Source organism: Dromiciops gliroides, chromosome 6, assembly GCF_019393635.1.
Source record: "Dromiciops gliroides isolate mDroGli1 chromosome 6, mDroGli1.pri, whole genome shotgun sequence".
In the NCBI taxonomy this organism is placed as follows: Eukaryota; Metazoa; Chordata; class Mammalia; order Microbiotheria; family Microbiotheriidae; genus Dromiciops; species Dromiciops gliroides.
The window spans coordinates 54,758,198-54,781,126 of NC_057866.1; the positions used below are offsets into that span (position 1 = coordinate 54,758,198).

The following is a 22,929-nucleotide window of genomic DNA, read 5'->3' on the forward strand; positions in this document are numbered from 1 at the left end:
AGACAACGTCCATGATTTTCTGGGGTCCCCAGGGACCCGTTAGCCTTGTGACGAGAGGGCTCCCCTGCATTTACCGAGGCCGGTGGTCATCAGGCTCAAATGAGAACACTTTGCAAACCTTGTATCACTAGAGGCATGTCAGCTTGAGGGGTTGCTTTGGCCTGATTTCCCTGGTGGAAGGAGCTTCCCCACCCAGGACAGAAGGGCGCCTGCTCTGCAGCTATAAGCTCAGAGAGTTACCGGGGCCACTGAAAAGTTAAATCATTTGCCAGGGTCATAGAATCAGTTCACATCAAAGGCAGGACTTGAACCCAGGTCTTATTGACTCCAAGGGACAAAATGATAGGGCCTATCCCCCAGGAGCTTATGTTCCCTTGGAGGGCAGTGGCAGGATATGGCACATACCCAGATAAGCCAAGATAAATTGTATACAAAATCATTTCAAGAAGAAAGAGCAAAACAATTGGGGAGGAAGCAATACTCTTAGGCAAGGCCTGTCGGAGGAGGCAGGACTGAGGAGGGGTTTCAGGTGGGGGGACCGCTCCTGCAGAGGTGCTAGGAGGCCAGTTGGGTTAGAACAGAATGCATGAAGGGGAGAAACAGGAGATGAGACTGGAAAGGAGATGAGGGCTAGATCGTAGAAGGCTTTAAATGCCAGACTGAGGATCTTGTATTTTTTTCCCTAGTGGCAATAGGGAGCCACTAAACACTCTTGAGTAGAGAAGTCCCAAAAGAAGCCCCTGTGTGTTTTTGGAATTGTGAGTGGCAGGCACACAATGCATCACTGGGCACCACTCGAACCTCTCCTAGCTTGGTAAGGTTTACCAAAGCTTACCCTCCACTGGCATAGCCTCTGAGGCTAGCCTGGCTCCTGCCCTGAGGAGGCATGGGAAAAGGATTTTGTGAATAGCATCATCACTGGGCACAGTAGTACAAACAAGGAAAATGCCCAGATACTTGTGGACCTGCTGACAAAAAAAATGGGTCCTGGGTCTCCTAGGTCTCCCAAGTACCCAGGACCACAGGTAAGAACTGGGTTCAAATCTCAGTTCTGATGCTTATTTACTGGTGTGATGTTATATAAGTCGCTTTAACTTCTGTGCCTCAGTTTTCCTTCTTTGTTAAAAAAAATGAGGGGGTTGAACGAGATGACTGTTAAAGTCCTCTTGCAACTTTAGGGGCAATGAAGGGGCCAACATTTTAAATATTGGACTTATTACAACTGCAAAGTGGGGGCAGCTAGGTGGCTCAGTGGATAGAGCAGCAGCCCTGGATTCAGGAATACCTGAGTTCAAATCCAGCCTGAGACACTTCACACTTACTAGCTGTGTGACCCTGAGCAAGTCACTTAACCCCCATTGCCCACCAACAAACAAACAACTGCAAAGTAGGTACCCTAAAATAGGCTATATGAAGCTTGAGAAAGCTCTCTTTTATTTGGGGAAATACAGATGGACATAATGGAGGAGGTAGCCCCTGACACAGATGGTGAAAAAGGATTTCAGCAGGTAGAGGGGAGGAGGGAGTGTCTTCTTGCTGGAAGCCCACTCTGATGTACAAAGGCAGGGATGGGCAAGATCAGATCAGGGAATAGTTAGTAACTCAAATTTACCTGAAACACAGTCTAAAAAGAGGCCTTGTGGTTCTGTGAAAGAGTGGTACCTTGAGAGTCTAAGGCCCCGAGTTCAAATCCTGACCCTTATCCTTACTACCTGGGTGGATTTGGGCAAATCACTTCCTCATCTGCTAAATGAGGGGGTTGGACTGGATCAATAATCTTCAAGGTTCCTTCTGACTCCAAATCTATGGGCCTATGAACAGGCCAATTGCACTGCTGGTTAGGGCAGCCAAGTGATGGAGTGGATAGAATGCCAGGTCTGGATACAGGAAGACCTGAGTTCAAATCCAGCCTAGGACACTTAGTAGCCCTAGGCAAGTCACTTGACCTCTTTTTGCCTCGGTTTCCTCATCTGTAAAGTGGGGATCATAACAGCACCTACCTCCCAGGGTTATTGGGAGGCTCAAATGAGATCTAAGCTCTTAGCATAGTGTCTGGCACATAGTAGGTGCTATACAAATATTAGCTGCTATTATTATTATTTGCCCCTAAATGAAGAGACTAGAAAATCTCCTCCCTCTGATACTTACTAACTGTAAGTCAGCAAGACATTTAGTTTTTCTCAGTCTCAGTTTACGCATCTGCAAAATGGGGGGGGGGGTAACACCTTAAAGAACCGTGAAGGGACGAAGATGAGATAACGTGCGTGAAGCCTGAGATAAACGTCAGTGTTACATACTATTACCTTAGCTTACCACAGACCCCCTGATCCAGAACCGCTTCCTCTCTTTTCCTTTTTGGCACACAGTAGGTCAGACTCAGCACTCTTGTTTCCACATCAAGGTGTCCTGTTAGCCTGCCCCCTTAGGCTTTGGTTTGGGTGCCCTCTCCCCACTTGACATCATCACTATTGTAGAGACTCCCTCTTGCCCTGGAGTGATAAAGAATTCAGAATTCCCTGTGACTCTATTTCCAGTCCGCCCACACAGGACCAGTTCCCCAGGGTGGATTGTTGTGCCCACAGGGATATGAAGGTGCCGCTCCCTTCCTCCCTCAACCCAACATTCTGTTTTCCAGACCACGCAGTCCTCGTCACCGGCTTTCTAACCGACACATGAAGGCTTCCCTTACGTCTCTGACATCTGTGGGTAAGGAGCTTGTCAGCTGCGTGGATGTCTGTGCCTCTCAGGCTTTTGATTCCCCATCTGGGGAGAAAAAGCAAAAAGGGCCAAAGTAGGTATTCAGCTAGACACGAGGCCTCTTGGACCAGTTGTCATATGGCTAGAGATCACACCCGAGGGTCCCAGTGGGGCCAGCCCAACTGCTGTTGGCTACCTCCAAGGGCTTATCCAGCCCTGCTTATCACCTCTTTTCAGTCCCTCACAGGGGAGAGGTGTGATACGCAAACACAAAGAAACCCACACCTGTGTGAAATCAGTCATTCAGAATCAATGGAGAAATTGGGCAGCCCCCATGAACTCTGACCTCCTGATTGACCGGTAGTCAAGGGGCATCAGATAAAAGCTACTGAAGCTTTTCTCCAAAGACTGAAGAATGCTTTCCCTTTAAGTCAGCCCAGACTCAAGAAAAGAAGCTAGGGAAAAGGGGCTAAATACAAAGAGAGACAGACACCTGGAGGTAACTCCCCTTCAGGTCAGAATCTAAGGTAGGATAAGAAACAGGTGGTTAATCAGTCCCCTGAGAAGGAAAAGAAGAAGGGGAGGGGGGAAGAGGAGGAGGAATGGTAGAGGGATGGCAATAGGCAAGAACCAACAGAATCTAAAATCCTCAAAGAAGGGAGGTCTGTCCTCTTCTTTTGGCAGAGAGCATAGGTGTCAGACTCACAGGGGCAGCAAAACTCTGTAAATTAAGATATAATTGGGAAATATTTAGGAAAATATGTAAAAATACAATACAACATAGACAATGTGGATCTGTGGTTTTCTAAGTCACTGTGTGCCAGCAGGCATATGCTTCTATTTGAGTTTGCTGCCCCTGGTGTCGAGTAAAGACCCCTCGCACTTCCCACACCACCTGTATTGACTTTGACAAACCAGCCCTGAGCTCCATGATTTTCAATGCATGGTGTAGTCCATCAGCGCTGGATACGAATGGAGGAACCTGAGTAGATATCCCAGCTTTGGTACTCTGTGGTCATGGGAAGGGCCATTCCCTTCTCTGGGCCCCAGTCTCCTCCTTTATAAAATGGAAGGGTTAGCCTAGACCGATGGTTCTCTAAGGGGCCTCTCCCCTGCCCCACCCCAATGGGTTTGCTGCCTGCTCTTCTCTGTCTGACATCAGGAAAGTTCCAGCCCCAATACTGGATTAGGGTAAGGGTTACTGGGAGGTGCAAAACTGCCTTCTGGGGAAATAAGAAAGAAGAGGATAAGAGGCAGAGGGAGGGAAGGAGAGACGGAGGAATCCCATGCCCGGGTAGTAGGTTTGCAGGCCCGAGGGGCCGGGAGCCCTCCTTGGAGCTCATTCTAAATGTCCAGCATACGTATCATCCTGTGGCAAAGAGGCAGCCTCTGCGAATCACTGAACTAGACCACAGACCGGGAGAGGGAGGTGACCTGAGAGGTCATCTACTCCAGTCCCTTCTCACTCTATTATTTTTATTTTTATTTTTTTATTTTTGGTGAGGCAATTGGGGTTAAGTGACTTGCCCAGGGTCACACAGCTAGTAAGTGTTAAGTGTCTGAGACTGGATTTGAACTCAGGTCCTCCTGACTCCAGAGCCGGTGCTCTATCCACTGTGCCACCTAGCTGCCCCCCTTTCTCACTTTAAATCCCATTGGCCTACCTGACCCCATCCATATCTCATGGGCCTGAGCCGGGAGGGAGAGGGCCTGGGACTTCCTATACCAACCCGACCCCCTCGCCTGCTCACCCGGGTGCGTGAACTTGCTGCCCCCAGACAACACAGGCCGTGTCATCCATCTGGTGAACGACCCGCTGCCAGACATCAAAATCTCCGAGGAAGATAAGAAGAGGAACCTCGAACTCCTGGAAGAAGCCAAGAAAGTGAGTGAGCGGTTCCTGACCAGGAGAGGCCGGAAGTCCAGGAGCAGCCTGCCTGATTCCCCTTCAGGTAGGCGGAGCCCGGGCTAAGAGGGAACCGGGAGGGGACAGTGAGTTCCTCTGGGTGCAGGGCACGTTCTGAGCAGAGTCTGGTCATGGCCCCTACAAAGCTGGGAGATTGTTCTAGGTTACATTAAGATTTTGTTTGTTTTTTCTTTTCTTTTTTTTTTTCCAGGGCAATGAGGGTTAAGTGACTTGCCCAGGGTCACACAGCTAGTAAGTGTTAAGTGTCTGAGTTCAGATTTGAACTCAGGTCCTCCTGAATCCAGGACCAGTGCTTTATCCACTGTGCCACCTAGCTGCCCCCTACATCAAGATTTTAAAACTTAATTTTGTGGGGCGGCTCGGTGGCTCAATGGATAAAGCACCAGCCCTGGATTCAGGAGGACCTGAGTTCAAATTCAGCCTCAGTCACTTGACACTTACTAGCTGTGTGACCCTGGATAAGTCACTTAACCCTCATTACCCCACCAAAAAAAACAAAAATCAAAACGTAATTTCTTCAATTAACAAGCATTTATGGGGCAGCTAGGTGGCGCAGTGGATAGAGCACCGGCCCTGGAGTCAGGAGTACCTAAGTTCAAATCCGGCCTCAGACACTTAACACTTACTAGCTGTGTGACCCTGGGCAAGTCACTTAACCCCAATTGCCTCACTAAAAAAACAAAACAAAAAAACAAACAAGCATTTATTTCCCTTTTCTCCCATCTCTCCACAAATGAAAACAAAAAGAAAGACCTTAATAACAAATAATTTCATCATCAAGAAAATAAACAGGGAGGTGTTTCTGAAGGGGGGTTTCTTTACCTTTGTAATACACAAAGCCTTTTCCCCAACCCGGAACTTACAGACCAGCCTGGCAAATCTTACCTCGGAGACCAATCTGGCAGAACTGCTGCCTGGAATTCTCTCTCCGTGGTATTAAAGGGAAAAGACCCTCCTCCTGAGGCTCCTTACAGAGCAAAGCTGGGGGGACCGCTTCAGATTTCCAAGACAAGGCCGCACTGGAAAAAGGCACTGCATTTCTCAGTTTGAAAGCCTCATGTGCCTGGTGGAAAGATCTCTGCGGCCTCGCCCCCTGTCCTTGCTTCCTGACGTTCCCCTATCCCCCCCCCCACCCCATCCCTGGGCATCTCTTTACTCTGCTCCATCTCGACAGCAGCTTCTATATCTCTGAACCAGGCCCCCGCCCTATATTACCAGGACAGGCCTCCTAGGCCTGGTGTGGAAATGGCAGCCCACGTGTTCATTTGGTTTTCCTGGTCTCAGTTCCCTCACCTGTAAAATTAGAGAGTAAATGGGTAAAAATCAGTAAATCTATAGAATGAGATGCTCTTTAAGGTTCCTGCCAGTCAGTCAGAGAGGGAGAGGGAGGGAAAGGGAGGGAGAGAGAAGGAAGAAGGGAGGGAAAGAGGGGGGGGGAGAGGGAGGGAAAGAGAGAGGGAGAGAGGGAAAGAGAAGGAAGAAGGGAGGGAAAAAGAGGGAAGAAAAGGGAGGGAGAGGGAGGGGAGGAGAAGGAGAGGGAGGGAAAGAGAGGGAGAGAGGGAAAGAGAAGGAAGAAGGGAGGGAAAGAGGGGGAGGGAGAGAAGGGGAAGAGGAATAGAGAGAAGGAGGGGGGAGAGGGAGGAAGAGGGGGAGAAGAGGAGAGGGAGAGAGAGGAGAAAGATTGAAGGGGAAATAGGGAGAGAGAGGGAAGGAGAGAGAAAAAGAAGAAGGGAAAGAGAGGAGGGAGGAAAGGAAAAGAGAAAAGGAGGGGGGAGGGAGAGGGAGAGGGGAAGAAAAAGAATGGGAGGGAAGGAGAGAGAGAGAGAGAGAGAGAGAGAGAGAGAGAGAGAGAGAGAGAGAGAGAGAGAGATGAAGTGGTCCCTGGCCTCAAGGAGCTGACATTCTATCTGGGAGACAACATGTAAGTAAATAAGCACATGCTCTGTGCTGGTACCGATACAATATAAACCTGTGTGTACACACGTGTGTGTTTAAACATGTGCGTGCATGTGCACACGCGTGCTCTGCCCTCTCCCCCTGAGAGGCTGACGGCTCTCCATGTTTGTCAATGCAGCCATTTCGCCCAGCCTCAGTCCTGGGGCCTCCCCTGCAGTGTCCCGGAGCAGCTCCCTCAGCAGCCCACCCTCGCCATCAGGTAAAGAGTTGAACAGGTACTCTGTGGCTCTATGTGCCCGGTGCTTGCCCAGCTGCCCGCCCGCCTGCCCACCTGCCCAGCTGCTCACGGTCACCTGTGGGATGAGAGAGAAGCTTTCCTGTCCTCCTACCTAGATCCCCTTTCGGCTCCTCCCTGCCCCAGCCCAGCTTCCCATTCCAAGGCAGTTCATGATTGAGCCCACTGGCTCTTCCTTTTAGCACTGGGTCTATTGGAGGAGGGCTCATGAGAGAGGTTGGCCACTGGATCAGGCCTGGGGTGAGAAGGAGCCAGTGACATTAGAGCTGGTTATGGAGATAAATGGGGTCAGTCACAGGATGGTTTCACCAGACCAGAGGCAGCGTGGTATAGAGCACTACACTAAGAAAGATCGGGCTTTGAATCCTGCCTGGACAGTTACTAGGTTAGCTGTGTGACAGTGGACAAATCAAGTAACCTCTCTGAGCTTGAATCTCCTCATTTGTAAAGTGAGAGGTTGGATGAGACGTCCCCATAAGTCCCTAACCATCTGGCCCTGTGATCCCTTCTTTGTTTTTGTTTTTGTTTTTTGTTGTTGTTGTTGTTGTTGTTTGCAGGGCAATGGGGGTTAAATGACTTGCCCGGGGTCACACAGCCAGTAAGTGTCAAGTGTCTGAGGCTGGATTTGAACTCAGGTCCTCCTGAATCCAGGCCCGGTGCTTTATCCACTGCTCCACCTGGGTGCCCTGCTGTGATCCCTTCTTCAAACTCAAGTGCAGAGGGAGAGATGACTTTCCAAGTTCTCTGCTCTCTGACACCACAAGTATAAATGGATCCCATACAAAAGAGGAATCCAATTTTTGTCACAAGGAGGAATCCCTATTTTAGTACCATCTCAACCCATCTATGCCTTAACACATAGAGCGACATCAACAATAAGAAGCCTTAAGGGGTCTTTTGAGGAGTTTGAGTTTAATCTCCCCCATTAGAATTGAAGCATTGAGGGCACAAACTGGCTTACTTTTGTTTTCTATCCCCTGTACCTATCAGAGTACTTGGCATGTAGAAAATGCTTAGCACATGCTTTTCATTCATTCATTCATTCATTCATTCATTCATTCATTCATTCATTCATTCATCTTTGGGTCATGTCGCTCCTAAGAGGCAGGTCTTTACTCCAAGTCCCATGCTCTATCCCCTTCTTCATTGCCTCTATGAAGGGACTAAAAATGTCCCAAGAATGCTTCCGTATGAACCAAGCTCAGCTAAGCCAGAAGATAGCACTCCCAGGACATTCTAGCCCGCAAGGATGCTCAAGAGGCACAACTTGTCTGTAATGGTCTGGGGATGAAATGCTATGGATCTGATGCCTCTGTCCTAAGCAGCACAGGGACACCTGGCACAGGTGCAGCTACTGGCCAGAAAGTAGACATGGCGTTACTGTGTGGAGGAAAATACACCTGGTCAGGTTGTACCTTCCCAGCTCCCCGTCCTCTTTATTATTCCAGGTTCTGAGGTGTGTGCTGCCCCGCTCCCTGGGCCAGGATCTCCACTACAGGTAAGAAGCAATTTCTTCTGTTAGACATAAAAGGTTACGAGGTTCTCAACACAGAAGAGGATCCACATGGATGGACTGACTTCACCCCCTGAACCAGCAGTGTGCTGGCAAAGGTTTAACAACAGGCTCTCCAGAAAACGCAGGCTCAAAACAAATGTTTGCTAAACACACTTTTTAAAATTGAATTTGCATTATTAAAATGTTCTCTATCTCTTAAGTTTAGACAATCAACAAAACAATAAATCAAGACCTGATTTGTAGCATTTGCCAGTGATTGAGATATAAATTCTCAATGCTGAAAATTTAATAGTAGTCCTAGCTGGCTCCAGCACGCCCCTTCCCTGAACACACTGGAGATTGGGGAGGGGTCGTGGGAGAAATCGGGATTGTGGGAATAACAATAGTTTGCATTGATGTAGACCTCTATGTTAAATGTGCTCTCTCTCTCTCTCTCTCTCTCTCTCTTCCCCCCATTGTTTTTCTCCCCTTCTCCCTCCCCTCTTTTTCTCTTTCTCCCTCCCTCCTCTTTTTGCTTTCTTCCTTTTCTCTCTCTCCTTCCCTCCTTCAGTCTTCACTGGCTTCATCTACTGATCCTACAATGGTAGAACCTTGAAGACTCACCAGGAAGGTTATCCTTCTATGAATATATTCCATAGTCTATGCCTTTCCTGAAATGTGGTATCCAGAGTTGAATGCAATAATCTAGTTGACCAGGGCACAGCATAACAGAAATATCAACTCCCTGGTTCTGGACATGATGCCTCTTTTGGTGTAGCCTAGGATAGCATCAGTTTTGGGGGCTGCTATGTCACATTGTTGTCCATATTGAGCTTGTGGTCCACTAAAGCCCACCACGTCTTTTTCACAAGAAGTCACATTTATCCCAACATGTTCCTATGAAATTGATTTTTTTAACCCAAGTAAATGACTTCGCATTTATGTCTATTAAAATTCATCTTAGGGGCAGCTAGGTGGCACAGTGGATAAAGCACTGGCCCTGGATTCAGGAGGACCTGAGTTCAAATCCAACCTCAGACATGATACTTACTAGCTGTATGACCCTGGGCAAGTCACTTAACCCTCATTGCCCTGCAAAAAAGAAAAAGAAAAAAACAAAACAAAACAAAATTCATCTTATTCAATCCAACCCAGTGTTCTAGCCCACAAAAGAGCTTTTTTTGCCTCCAAGCTTTGCCATCCAGCTATTCCTCCCAGGTTCATTTCATCTGTAGTTTTGATAAGCATGTGTCATTGACTTTAAAATGTTGACCAGCTCAGGGCCAAGCACAGATCCTCTGGGCACTCTGCTAAAGACCTCCATCCAAGCTGACAAAGTCACCGATGACCATTCTTTGGATCCCTGTCATGCAATCAGTTCTGATTTTACTGTTGTCCAACCCCCTTGTCTCCATCTTGTCCCCAGAGATACCACGATGACTGTCAAATGCTTGGCTGAAATCTAAGTGCATCCTATGTTTATATGACCCTCTGTTTATAGCTTTGTCCTCATCTAACAGTCTAGTTACACAATCACAGAAAGAAATGAGCTTAGTCTGGCCCGGCTTGTTTGTGATGATGCCTTCAGTGGATACGACTTCCTTTTTTGAGCGTTTACAAACCACCCCCTCTGAGAGTAGATTCTAGATTTTGCCAGAAATTGAAATCAAGATCACTAGTCTAGAGCTGATAGATTCCAAACTCTTCTTCCATGTTTTGAAATTTGGGACATCCTCTGCCTATCTCTATTCCCATGGCACCTCTTCTCTTACCAAGATTTTTCCAAGATGGCGGAGGCTCAGCAATCCTATCTTCCAATTCTTTCAGTATGTGGAGATGTCGCTTCTTTGAGCCTGGTGACTAAGATGCTGGAGGCTATCTTGCCTTCTCCTCACTTACCATGGGATTCCACTTGCCACTAACTTTTCTTTTCTTTTCTTTTCTTTTTTTGGTGAGGCAATTGGGGTTAAGTGACTTGCCCAGGGTCACACAGCTAGTAAGTGTTAAGTGTCTGAGGCTGGATTTGAACTCAGGTCCCCCTGAATCCAGGGCCAGTGCTCTATCCACTGTGCCACTTAGCTGCCCCACCACTAGCTTTTCTAACCATCGCATTTTTATCATTTTCAACATTTTTTTTTTTGCCATTTTGTTGGATATAAGGTACCTCACTGTTGTTTTCATTTGCATTTATCTGACAATAGAGTTCTTATAATTTTTCAAGTGAAGATGAACAATTCCAGTCCCTCCCCCCAGATACCGCTAAGATTATTTCCATCTACTCTGACTATTCTCCCATATATATCTAGTTCTTTTACACATTGTCCCCCCCATTAGAATGTGAGATCCTGGGGGCAAGGACTTTGCATCTCCATAGCTTAGCCCAGGGCCTGACACATAGTAGATACTTAATAAATGTTTGTTGACTGACTGAATCTAAGAACTAGGTATCCATATCCTTTGTCCATTAGAGAATGGGTCTTATGATTAGAAATTTATGTCCAGCTCTTGTAGATTCCGGATAGCAAATTTTTTATCAGATGAATTTACCACAAAGAATTTTTCTTAATCTGTTTTTTATTCTCCTGATTTGGGAGACATGGTCTTTAATTTTTTAAAAACTTTTTATCATATTCTTAGCATCCACAAAACACAGAAGTAAATATTTTTTTAAAACAAAGGAAAAAATATTATGTTTTAACATGCATTTATCTATTATGCAAAGCCTCTGACCTTCAATGAGATAGAACTGAATGAATTTACCAACAAGGACAATTATTTTGTCTTATAAGCCATTCCTGGTTTAGCTGAAGTTCCATAGTCTGTTTTATTTCTTTTCTTTTTTCTTGTCACTATCTCCCTCCTTCCCTCTTTCTTTTTCTATATAATTAGGATCACTGTCTATATAATTGCAGTTGTAATGATTTTACTTGGCAGCATCACCTGAGGGTCTTTCCATATTATTTTGTGTGCTTCATAGTTATAGTTTTATGGTACCATCATATTTCATTCTGTAAATATGCTATAATTAACTTAACTGTTTGCTAACCTTTGGACATAGAGTACATTTCCCTTTTTTTCCCCCCTACTACAAAGAGAGAAGTTTTGGCTCTGTATACATAGGCCCTCTCTTCCTTTTCATGGTATTTTCAGGATAAAGTCCTAGCAAAGGACTCATTGGGTCCCAGAATATGGTCATTTCTGCTACGTTGGTTTCTACTTTGCAAAATCTCCTTATATTTACATAGTTAAACCGATCTGTTTTGTCTCAACTAAGAAGCCAACATTTCAAGAACCAATGATTCATTTAAAATATTTAATTTTGGTTTCTTTCTTGCTTGCAGAAGGGAGATGAGCCATCATTTCACCTTGACCTACCTGTGAGTCTCCTTTTCCCACTCAATTTTAACAATTTGTGTGCAGGGTCCAGTAGCCTCCACCCAGAAGAAAACACTGGTGATGGCAGGCCACTGGATGGCATTTGGTGGAAGGGAAGGGGAGACAATTCTGTGCGATGGGATGCTGGAAACTGGCCAGCTGCACCTATTATCTTTAATGATAATGACAAAAGGAACCCAGCTTAATAGGAAGTTTGGTCTTTGGTGAAACCTTATTTGTAGGAGCGCCAGTTCCAGGGTCAGAGTCCAAGTTTCTGGTGGGGAAGAGATGAGAGTGAAGAATGGGGTTTCACCTCCTCCCCTTCCTCAGTAACAGAATTTCTGTATTTTTTAAAAAATCCAAATCAAAATTCCGTTTTCTGTTCCTGGGCTATATTTGGCATCGGGAAACCTGAATTTAAATTCTAGCCTGGCTGCTTCTTCTTTGACCTTGGGTAAAAACTTCTGGTCCTCAGTTTCTGTAACTGTAAAAATGAAGAGAATAGATTAGATGACTTCTAAGTTCCTGTCTGGCACTAACCCTACAGTTTATTTATTTATTATGCCCATTTGACACTTGAGGAAATTGAGGCTGAGAGGTTAAGTAATCATCATCTTACAGCTAGAAAGGCTCCCGCCCCCTTCCTCCGGCCTCCGTTGTACCTACTTGTGTCTAATCACAGCCTTCTTCTTTTAGAATGCCACTAAGGGGCTAACAGACCGAAAGCAGAATGACCAAAGGAAAGTGTCTCAGGGACGACTGGCTCCTCGCTCCCCCAGTGTTGAGAAATCCAAAGAGACGTTATCTGAACAAAAAGAAAATTTTGATCCCCTTAAACACGTAGAGAACAGTACCCCGAAGGTCCTGGCTTCTGGCAGTGGTGGAGGGAAAATGTCCCTCAACAGTCCAATAGGTGCTGGTGAAAAAGACCCAGGGAAGCAGCTTCTTAAGAAACCCAAGGAAAGTGACCCTCTCCTGAAAAGCAACCTCCAGGGCCCAGGGCCAGCTCCCCCAGGACCCCAGGGGAAAGGCCCAGCCTGGGAGCCACTAAACTCCAAGACCCCCTCGAAAGCTGACCTCAAGCCTTCTGGATTCCGACCCCCTCTACAGCGGGGGATGTCCTGGGATAGCGGCCCCATGGAGCCAGGGCCAAAGGACAAGGTCATCGCCAAGCTGACAGCCACAGAGGAGGAGAAACGTTTTCCCAGCAAAGCGGGCAACAAGATCCCCAAATCACCAGGATTCAAGGACTTTCAGATCCAGGTTCAACCTGTGCGGATGCAGAAACTGACCAAGCTTAGAGAGGTGTGTTCTTTGTGGGAGAAGAGTGGGTTAGCCTTAGGAGCAAAGCAGGCCAGCCTTAGGAGCAAAGTGGGCTAACCCTGGGAACAAAGTGGTCTAACCTTGGGAGCAAAGTGGACTAGCCTTGGGATCAGTAATATAACTACTATAAATGTGAGCTATTATTGCTATTATTATTCTTTATTGAGGGGAAGAGCAGGAGAAAGAAAAGACAAAAACACAAATACTTCTGGTCTCAAATAAAACTGGCTAAGTCTACAGGAGAGGTACAACTAAGGTTCTAGATGTGGTCCAAGGAAGGAAGGATCAATTCTGGGAGGGCTTCTGGGAGGAGGTGGCTTCTGAGCTGGGGCTGGAAGGGCAGTAATTCCACGGACGTCAGAGGGTCAAGGGGTGTTCTGGGGAGGGCACTTGGCTATATAGCTCTTGCAGCCTTCAGGAACTCTGCGTCTAACTGTCTTTCTTGGGATCCCCTGTGTTTAGAACGCTTGTTGACTGACTGACAGCAGTCTCACAAGCCAGCATTCCAGGTGTCCCATGGGGAAGGTGTATTATTCACATATGAGTGAATCCTTTGGGGGAAGCCAGCCCCACATACCTCAGGCTGCCTGGCTTCCTGGTTTCAACATACAGTATGTGACATGTAAACAGGAAGCAGATGACTAAATACCTTGTCAGTCCCAAGTACCATCATGGTCAGGGATGAAATAACCCTGCCTCCCTCCGAGTTCCAAGAATCCTTCCTTCCTGGGGATCTATCAACAAACTGTCTAAAACTCTCCCCAGAACGGTCACTGGAGTTCATACAACATTCCCTCCCTGACATTTGAGCTCCCTGGCTTCTAGGGTCACAGAATCCCAGGGCTCTGGAGCCAGAGAGAAGGTACTTCAGTAACTTTAAGCCCCTGCCTCCCACCTCTTGGATGTTCAGAATCCTTTCCAAAGAAAAACTTTTCGCTGGTCAAATCAGAGGAGGTGGTCCCTCAGGGGAGCACCAGCTGCTCCTCTCTCTTAGGGGAGAGGAATTGGAGGTATCCAGTGATAGGTATCCTGTGGTGGGAGGCAGGGTGGGAGTTGACCTCCCATCATTCTTTTCATTCATTCTTCCATAATAACTCCCTCCCCCAGCCCCAGGCTTCAATATGACTGACATTCAAAGAGAGACAAAGAAGGTAGAGACCAGGTTTGGATGGGAACTAGCCACACTAGTACTCCACTTCATGAGTGGAAAGTGGGTTTTCCACTTCATCCCTAAAGATGTGAGAGGAAAAGAGGCGAGTCCTGGCTTCCAAATGGCTCCCTATTGATTTGTCCACAGATTAAATTACCAGACCATCTCATGTGACTTGGGTCCTGGGCACTCATTCCTGTTCATTGCCCTTCTTTGCCTACACAGATGACTAGTCCAGGGCCAAGGCTGGGGAGCAACTGGGGACGCTGGAATTCAGAAATTGCCGCAAAAGAGAGTGAGGCTGACTTTGAGCAGCTTTAACTCACAGGCAATCCAAGACTTTACCCTCGTGATGTCACTGGTCCTCTTCAAGAATGAAGGATCGGGGGCAGCTAGGTAGCACAGTGGATAAAGCACCAGCCCTGGATTCAAGAGGATCTGAGTTCAAATACAGCCTCAGACACTTGACACTTACTAGCTTTGTGATCCTGGGCAAGTCACTTAATGCTCACTGCCCTGCAAATAAATAAATAGATAGATGGATGGATGGATAGATAGATAGATAGATAGATAGATAGATAGATAGATAGATGGATGGATAGATGAATGAATGAATGAATGAATGAACAAACAAACAAATAAATAAAAGAAGGAAGGATGAACAATAGCAAAAAGGCTATCCCAACAAGAGACTTAGGATGGCAGAGATCCAATACAATATGGTGGGTAGACACTGCCCAGCTCAACCAAACTCTAAAAATATGATCTTTTCTTTCTCCTGCCCAGGAAAACATCCTGATGAGAAGCCAGAACTTGGTTGGCCTGAAACTTCCAGATCTCAGTGAAGCTGTGGAACAAGAGAGAGGTAGATGGGATGCAAAGAGGTTGGGGGGCAATGGTTTCCTTCAACCAGGTGACATTCCCCTCCTGTCACGAGGCCCTGGAGCCCCTCCTCATCGTGCCATTATCAGAATGTCCCATCATCTCAGCATGGTGTGACCCATGAACAGTCACCAAACTTCATTCTCTTTGTCTTGTTAGCACCTAGTGGGTCCTCAGTCACCCAGGCTCATTAGAGTATAAGCTCCTTGGGGGAAGGGATTGTATTTTGCTTCTCTTTGGATCCCAGCACTTAGCACAGTGTCTGGCATATACTAGGTGCTCAATCAATATGTATCAACTGACTTACCTCCAAACACTCACCAACTCCTATTAATTCTTTTTCCCCCTTTTGGGGGGAAATATCAACCAAAATGGCTCTGTCCCCTGTGTTTTCATCATCAGAGCCTCCGGGTCCTCCTAGCCTCATGCCTGGATTACTGTAGTTGCCTCCCAGCTGGTCTCCCAGCCTCCAGACTTTTCCCCAGATAATCTCTCCAGCCACCGGAGTGAGCTTCCTAAAATACCAGGGTTTTTTGTTTGTTTTTTATTCTGAATGGAATTTTATTTTCCAAAATATATGTAAAAACAAAATTTTAACATCAATTTTTAAAAAACTTTGTGTTCCAACTTCTCTTCCTCCCTCCATTCCTGTCCCCCACCCACAAGAACTCAATCAATTCAAAATAAGTTATACATGAGTAGTCATGGAAAAATTCCCATATTAGGTAGTTGTGAGAGAAAACAGTCAAAAAAACCCCAAACTTCAGATTAAGGAATTGTCAAAGAGGAAATGAAAAAAAAATTTTTTTAACGTGTTTCCATCTGTTTTCAGATACTATCAGTTCTTTCTCTGCAGATGGGCTGCAATCTTCATAAGTCCCTCAGGGTTACATTGGATCATTGCCTTGCTGAAAACTACCACATGCTTCCCAGCAGATCATCCCCCACTATTGCTGTTATTTTGTATACAGTACATTTCACTCTGCTTCAGTTCATGTAGGTCTTACCAGGTTTTCCTGATAGTATCCTGTTCATCGTAACCTTTATATAGTACCTTAAGCTTGACAGAGAATTTTCTTCATAAAAGCCCAGCAAAGTAGGTAGCATACGTTTTGCCATTATAATCAATCATCATAACTATTTCCCTCCATCCCACTCCCTTCCCATGACATTTACTCTCTCTTCTTTTTACCTATTCCTCCTCAGAGGTGCCTTACTTCTGACTATCCTCTCCCTCGCTCTGCAATAGCTTTCATACCCAATTGGGAGGAATGATCTATTTAACCCTAAAATACCATTTTGATCTTGTCATTCTTCTGCCCAGACATCACCAATGGTTCTGTTGCCTCGATGATCCAATCTAGATTCCTCTCTATAAATGTTAAGACTCCCTACAATCTGGTCCTCCTTCACCCATTCAACCTTATTTCCCACTTCTTACTCATAAGCACTCAGCCTCCCCCTCTGCACACTCTGCTCTCTCCTGACTCAGTTTCTTTGCTCACTGTCACCTAGAAGGTCCTCACCCCTTCTTCCCATATGGCCACAGCCTTCCCACCCTTCAAAGCCAGGCTCAATTCCCCTCTCTTCTGAGAAGTCTCTCCCTTCAATGAGTCTTCTAGTAATTATTGTCAGGAACCCATAACCTACTTCTTTATGCTCTCAGCACATCTTACTGCAATATAAAAACAATAACAGCTAGCACTTACATAGCGCTTTAAGGTTTTGCAAAGGGCTGTAGAAATATCCCATTTTATCCTCACAGCAGTCCTGAGAAGGAGATGCTTATCTCCATTTTGCCGATGTGGAAACTGAAACAGATGGAAGTTAGGTGACTTGCTGAGGGTCACACAGCTAGGAATTGTTGGAGGCAAGATTTGAACTTGGGTCTTCTGACTTCCAAGCCCTGCCAATGACTGACTAAGCAAAGTAAATCTAATCCTTCACCCACGTGACAGCCTTTCAGATACTAGAAAATAGCTGTCATGTCCCTACCATAAGCTTTCTCTCCCCCAAACCAAGCACCCACAGTTTTTCAGATAGCAAGATCCGGAGACCCCTCACTGTCCTGGTTGCCTCCTCTGAAGGCTTTTTTAATATATCAGTGCCCTGAACAGAATGCTCCAAGCCTGGCCCAAGCCACACAGGGTAACAGCGTGACTATTGCCTCCCTTCCTCAGGTTTCTAGGCCTCCCCAAGGCAACCTGAGATTACTTTTAGTTGCTGTGTCCCAATTCTGCTGGGTTCCTCTTATTGACTAGCTTGGGAAAGTTCCTAATCTCTCTTGGCCTCAGTTTCTCCAATGGTAAATGAAGATCATAGGACTGTAGATTTAGAGAAGGCACCTCAAGTGGATAAAGCACCGGCCCTGGATTCAGGAGGACCTGAGTTCAAATCCAGCCTCAGGTACTTGATACTTACTAGTTGTGTGACCCTGGGCAAGTCACTTAACCCTCATTGCCCCACAAATTTTTTTTTTAATTAGAGGGGGCAGCTAGGTGGTGCAGTGGATAGAGCACCAGCCCTGGAATCAGGAGAACCTGAGTTCAAATCGGGCCTCAGACGCTTGACACTTACTAGCTGTGTGACCCTGGGAAAGTCACTTAACCCCAATTGCCTCACCAAAAAAAAAAAAAATTAGAGCAAGCACCTCAGAAACCATTGAGTCTAACTCCTCTCGTTTTACAGATGAAGAAACTGAGGCCCTGAGAGGTTAAATTACTTGCCCAAAGTCACACAGGTTAATGGCAGAGGTAGGATTAGAACCCAGGTCCTTTGGGAGTATCTCCTATCTTCCTCAACAACCTCACAGGGTCATAGTGAAGATCGGAAGAATTAATGGATATAAATGAGGAAGGATAGTGATCTTCCCCACAATCCAATTCCTTCTCTCAGGACCATCCAAGTCACTGCCTGCCTTCCGGCCTGCTCAGCTATCAGGTAGCCATGAAGATCTGCCCTTGGAAGCCTCTCAGAGAAGGACTGCCCAGGAAGCCCCCTCCCTAAATAGCAACAGTGACCCTTCACCCCGCACTTCAGCAGAGTCTCCAAGGGCCGTCTCGACAGAGCTCTGACGAGAACCAGAAACCAAAGCTAAGAATGAACCGCTATGGGCAGCCGTGTCCTTAATGTGGATACAAATTCCAAATTTTCTCCTAAATGTTTATTTTGGTCCAGCTGTGTGAGAATTTTTCCAAAGAGTCTTGGATGGGTTGTGGGGTCGTAGGGGGACAGTTTATGGTTCAATCAGCCAAGAATGACAAGCCCCCCCAAACTCTTCAGCCACCTGTACAGTCCAGTGTTGAGAAGACAAGATTAGTAGAGTTGAAACGAGCAGAGAAAAATTCAAGACAATTTAGAATCTGTGTGTCTGAATGTTGGAAGGTTTCTTCAGGGTCATCCGGCAAAGGAGGGATCCAGGATAGCCGCAAAGCTTGGGGCCTTGTCACTCAGTCATTTATTACATGTTGGACATGTTCCAGCCTCTATGCTAGGCACTGTGGATACAAAGAAAGGCAAGTGTCATGGTCCCTGCCCTCAATGAGCTTATATTCTAATAGGGGAGACAATATAAAAAATAATATAGGGGGCAGCTAGGTGTCGCAGTGGATAAAGCACTGCCCCTGGATTCAGGAGGACCTGAGTTCAAATCCAGCCTCAGACACTTGACACTTACTAGCTGTGTGACCCTGGGCAAGTCGCTTCACCCTTGTTGCCCCACAAAAATAATAATAACATATACCATATAAATGGGAGGTAATCTCTGAGGGAAGGCACTAGCAGTGTGGGAGGAAAATCGGGAAAGGCCTCTTGGCCGAGATGGGATTGGAGTTTGGTTGGGAAGATAGGAGGCAAGGAGAGGTGAGGAGGGGGAGCACATCTGTTTCTGGTGTTTTTCTCAGAACAGATGAGGAAGTCGAGGCATGGAAAGTTGAAGCAACTTTCCCAAGGTAATGTAAGTAGTTGGTGGAAGACCTGGGGACCAAACTCAGGTCCTCTGACTCCAGAAGCAGAACCATGAGGGAGTTAGAAATGAGGGGCTGGACCTCAGGAGACGGGTTTCTTTTTATTTATTTATTTATTTATTTATTTATTTATTTATTTTTGCAGCAATGCAGTGAGGGTTAAGTGACTTACCCAGGGTCACACAGCTAGTAAGTGTCAAGTCTGATGTCGGATTTGAACTCAGGTCCTCCTGAATCCAGGGCTGATGCTTTATCCACTGCGCCACCTAGCCGCCCAGGAAATGGGTTTAAACGTGAGATCTTTGTGTTTTCAATCTGCATACGAGGTGATAAAATTGAGAGGCTGGTGACAATGTAGAAAGATGAGAAGAAGACCAAGGTGGAGTAGGAGAGCAAGATGACATTTAGGGGACAGAAACAGGAAGAGCAGTCAGTGAAAAAGATCGAGGAGATAGGAAGAAAGCCAGGAGAAACAAAGGAGAGAACCCCTGAGAGGCAGTGTGGGTAGTGGAACCCTGAACTTTGGGTCAAGAAGACTTGGATATTAATCCTTCCTTAGACACTTGCTGTGTGACCTTGAAGCAAAGCATTTGCCCTCTTTGGGCCTCAACTTCACTATCCTTAAAATGAAGTGGTTGGACTACATGACCTCTTTGTTGTTGTTTAGTAGTTTCAGCCCCATTTGGGGTTTTCTTGGCAAAGGTACTGGAGTGGTTTGCCATTTCCTTTTACAGATGAGGAACTGAGGGAAACAGGGTGAAGTGACTTGCCCAGGGTCACACAACCAGTAAATGTTGGAGGCTGGATTTGAACTCAGGAAGATGAGTCTCCCTGACTCTAGGCCAGGCACTCTATGCACTATGGCACTACCTAGCTGCCTTATATAATGACCTCTAAGGTTCCTTAAAACCCTACATCTAGGGGCAGCTAGGTGGCACAGTGGATAGAGCACCAGCCCTGGATTCAGGAGGACCTGAGTTCAAATCCAGCCTCAGACACTTGACACATTCTAGCTGTGTGACCCTGGGCAAGTCACTTAACCCCCATTGCCCTGCAAAAAAACAAAACAAAACAAAACAAAACAACCCTACATCTATGATCTATGGTTCTTTGCATCCTCAGCACGGTGCCTGGCACAAAGGGAGCATCTCATAAATGTTTGCTGACTAAATGCCTACTATTAGTATCAAAAACTGGGGAAAGGTTACAAAGAAAGAAAACTGAGAAAGGGTAACAATATTGAGTGATTAGGTAGTTGCTGATGACCTTTAAGAAAGGAGTTTAAGTGGAGAAGTGGAAAGCCAGATGGAAACGGCTTAAGAAATGGTGTTGAGCAAGGTTGAATGAATGAATAAATGAATGAGAAAAAAAGTACATATTATGTGCAAAACACTAGGGATACAAAAGTTCTCAAAGAGCTCACAATGGAGGAGACAAGTTTCAGATGGGTTCTATGGTCCATAGGGGACAGTGGCAAAATATCTAGTAATATATCTTTTCCACTGATCTGACAGTGCCAAGGGCTTTGGCAGTGAGTAATGTAGGGGCCAAATTTATTATGGGGAGAGTTAATTGGGTGGCTCGCCATAATATCAGGGTTTAGAAAATAACGAGAGACCTCTAGATCCAAAGTTTCCTCCCTTCCAAACTTCCTTTTTTAGTTATTTCTCCCAGGCTAATAAGAAAGGAGGTTAACAGCCTTTTTTCCACAAACAAACCAGGTTTGGAAATCGTCCTGGGGTGTTGTCATTCCCAAGTTCTTGGGCTTACCTTCCAATTGGTGGCCGGCAGTCAGTGACTGGTGTTGGTATGGTGAAGAAGGTCATACTCTGTAAAGATAATTCTTTGAGGTTTGGTGGCAAATGGAGAGAGAGGGAGGGGGAGAGGCAGAGAGGACTGTAGTGACAGTGGATGAAAAGGGAGTACAGGTTGAAAGATGGTGCTTGTAAAAGAGGAGAGACAAGATATGATGAATGAGGTAGAGAGAAGGAAAACCAGATTGATCCACAAATATTTACTAAGTGCCTACTGAAGGTGCCCAACACTGTGCTGCGTACTGGGGAGAAAAAGACAAAACAAGATGGTCTCTGGTCTCAGGGAGCTTATACTCTATTGGAAGCAACACATAACAAAGCAGATATAAAGTGCCTAAGGAAGGAAGGAAGGCACTAACAACTGGGGGTATCTGGAAAGACATTCTGGAGGTGGAGGAGCTTTAACAGAAAGCAGGGGTTCTGAAAGGGAGAAGGGTCTGACTTCATTCTTCTCACTAGAAAATATTAGACAAGGTCGTCTGATGAATGTGATGATGGGAGACATCTGGGTTTTTCCTCAATGTCCATATTTCTTCTTATCTCCCCTTGGAAATTCCCAAATTTTGTACCCATTTCCCAGTGTTCCGAGGTCATATGCAGATAAGTTCGGTGTCCATAGAGGGATGTTTGGTAGCAAACAAGGAAGCGCAGCTAGATAACCCTTGCCCTCTGAGGACCTTGCCAAAAAGGGGGGACTTTTAAAATTTTCTTGGTATAGCCACTAGTCTGTGCCATGAAACAGTGAGTCTGTTTGTCAATCACCAACAGGTCTTCCCTGTTGACCATGGGCCAAGCTGCATTGGGGACCATACAAGGTTATTAGGCTGTAAGCTCCCTCCTCTTGTCAAAGAGGATGCTTTAGGTGAAAATAATTTCCCAGTGTGCTCTTAGTATAATGGAAAGTCTGAAATGGGATTCCCACCTGTCACTCTGCAGGGCACCCCTCCGAGCTTTCCCCAGGCGTTGAAGAGGAAGAGGCCAAGAGTGGCTGCGATGTCATGCCCAACATCTCTGACGTGTTGCTACATAAACTACGAGTTCATAAGGCCCTCCCTGGCAGGTAAAACTCAACGTTGAGTTCCCATTTAGCCTTGCTCTAGAATTGACATCAGGAGAAGTTTCTTTTCCTTTCAACACTATTTAGAGAGGGTGTGCATGGTAGCGGATAGAATATTGGCTTTAAGAGAGACAGAAACACCTGGATTCAAGTCCCAAGGGTGGCACATCCTGGCTGTGTGACCCTCGGCAGAGTCACCCAACTGCTCAGTCCCCCAGGCCACTCTCTAAGACCATAAATTGCAGAAAAGGTGTTGAACTGAATCATTTGAAGAGAGTTCTCTAAATGGATGGAATTATAGCCCACAGTCTGGCCAAAAGCAAAGAGAATTCAAGATAGGTTGTAATGGTTCTCCCAGGTGAGTCTTTAAAGATAAGACTACTGAAGGCTGGTCCATGAACTCAGGGGGCCATGTTCTATGTGTTTCTGTCATGTGTCACAGAAAGCCAGTATCATGGATTTATAGCCAGAAAGGGTCCTAGAAGGTCATCCAGAGCAGTTCCTTCCTTTGACAGAGGAGGAAACTGAGATCCATAGAGGTTAAGTGTCTTGGACAAGGTCACACAAATAGTGTGAGGATTTGTAAATGAGCCAAGACTTAAACCCAGGTCTTCTGACTCCAAGTATAATATTCCTTTCTTTGTCCTCCCCAAGGTCCTATTCAGCTCTGCTAGTTTCTAATGATTCTAAGGACCAAATTCCAAAGCTCAGAGGATGGGCTCAGTTCTTAAAATTGGGTGAATTTATTGGGTTGTTTACAGGAAGCCACAACAGACCCACTGCTGACAAATCATCCTTCTGCCTCGTTGCCTCTTGGTACGGTCAGTTTTAACTCAGTCCTGGTTTGAGTTCGATTCAATTCAACAAGCATTATTAAGCACCTACTATGTGCCAGGCACTGTGTTAAGTGCTTTACAAATATTAGCTCATTTGGGGCAGCTAGGTGGTGCAGTGGATGAAGTACTGACCCTGGATTCAGGAGGACCTGAGTTAAAAGCTGGCCTCAGACACTTGACACCTACTAGCTGTGTGACCCTGGGCAAGTCACTTAAC

At 46.0% G+C, this 22,929-nt stretch overlaps 1 protein-coding gene across 2 annotated transcripts in view; it reads left to right on the plus strand.

Moving 5' to 3' along the window:
• Positions 1-22,929, plus strand: part of IRAG1 (inositol 1,4,5-triphosphate receptor associated 1) — a 126,469-nt gene that overhangs the window by 70,647 nt on the left and 32,893 nt on the right. For both annotated transcript variants that reach the window (XM_043971382.1, XM_043971380.1), the window contains 8 exons: positions 2,636-2,706; positions 4,476-4,649; positions 6,699-6,779; positions 8,264-8,313; positions 11,652-11,687; positions 12,382-12,990; positions 14,945-15,023; positions 21,756-21,879. In XM_043971382.1, the coding sequence (XP_043827317.1) occupies positions 2,673-2,706; positions 4,476-4,649; positions 6,699-6,779; positions 8,264-8,313; positions 11,652-11,687; positions 12,382-12,990; positions 14,945-15,023; positions 21,756-21,879 (1,187 nt within the window). In that variant the 5' untranslated portion in view covers positions 2,636-2,672. The remainder of the gene's footprint in view (positions 1-2,635; positions 2,707-4,475; positions 4,650-6,698; positions 6,780-8,263; positions 8,314-11,651; positions 11,688-12,381; positions 12,991-14,944; positions 15,024-21,755; positions 21,880-22,929) is intronic.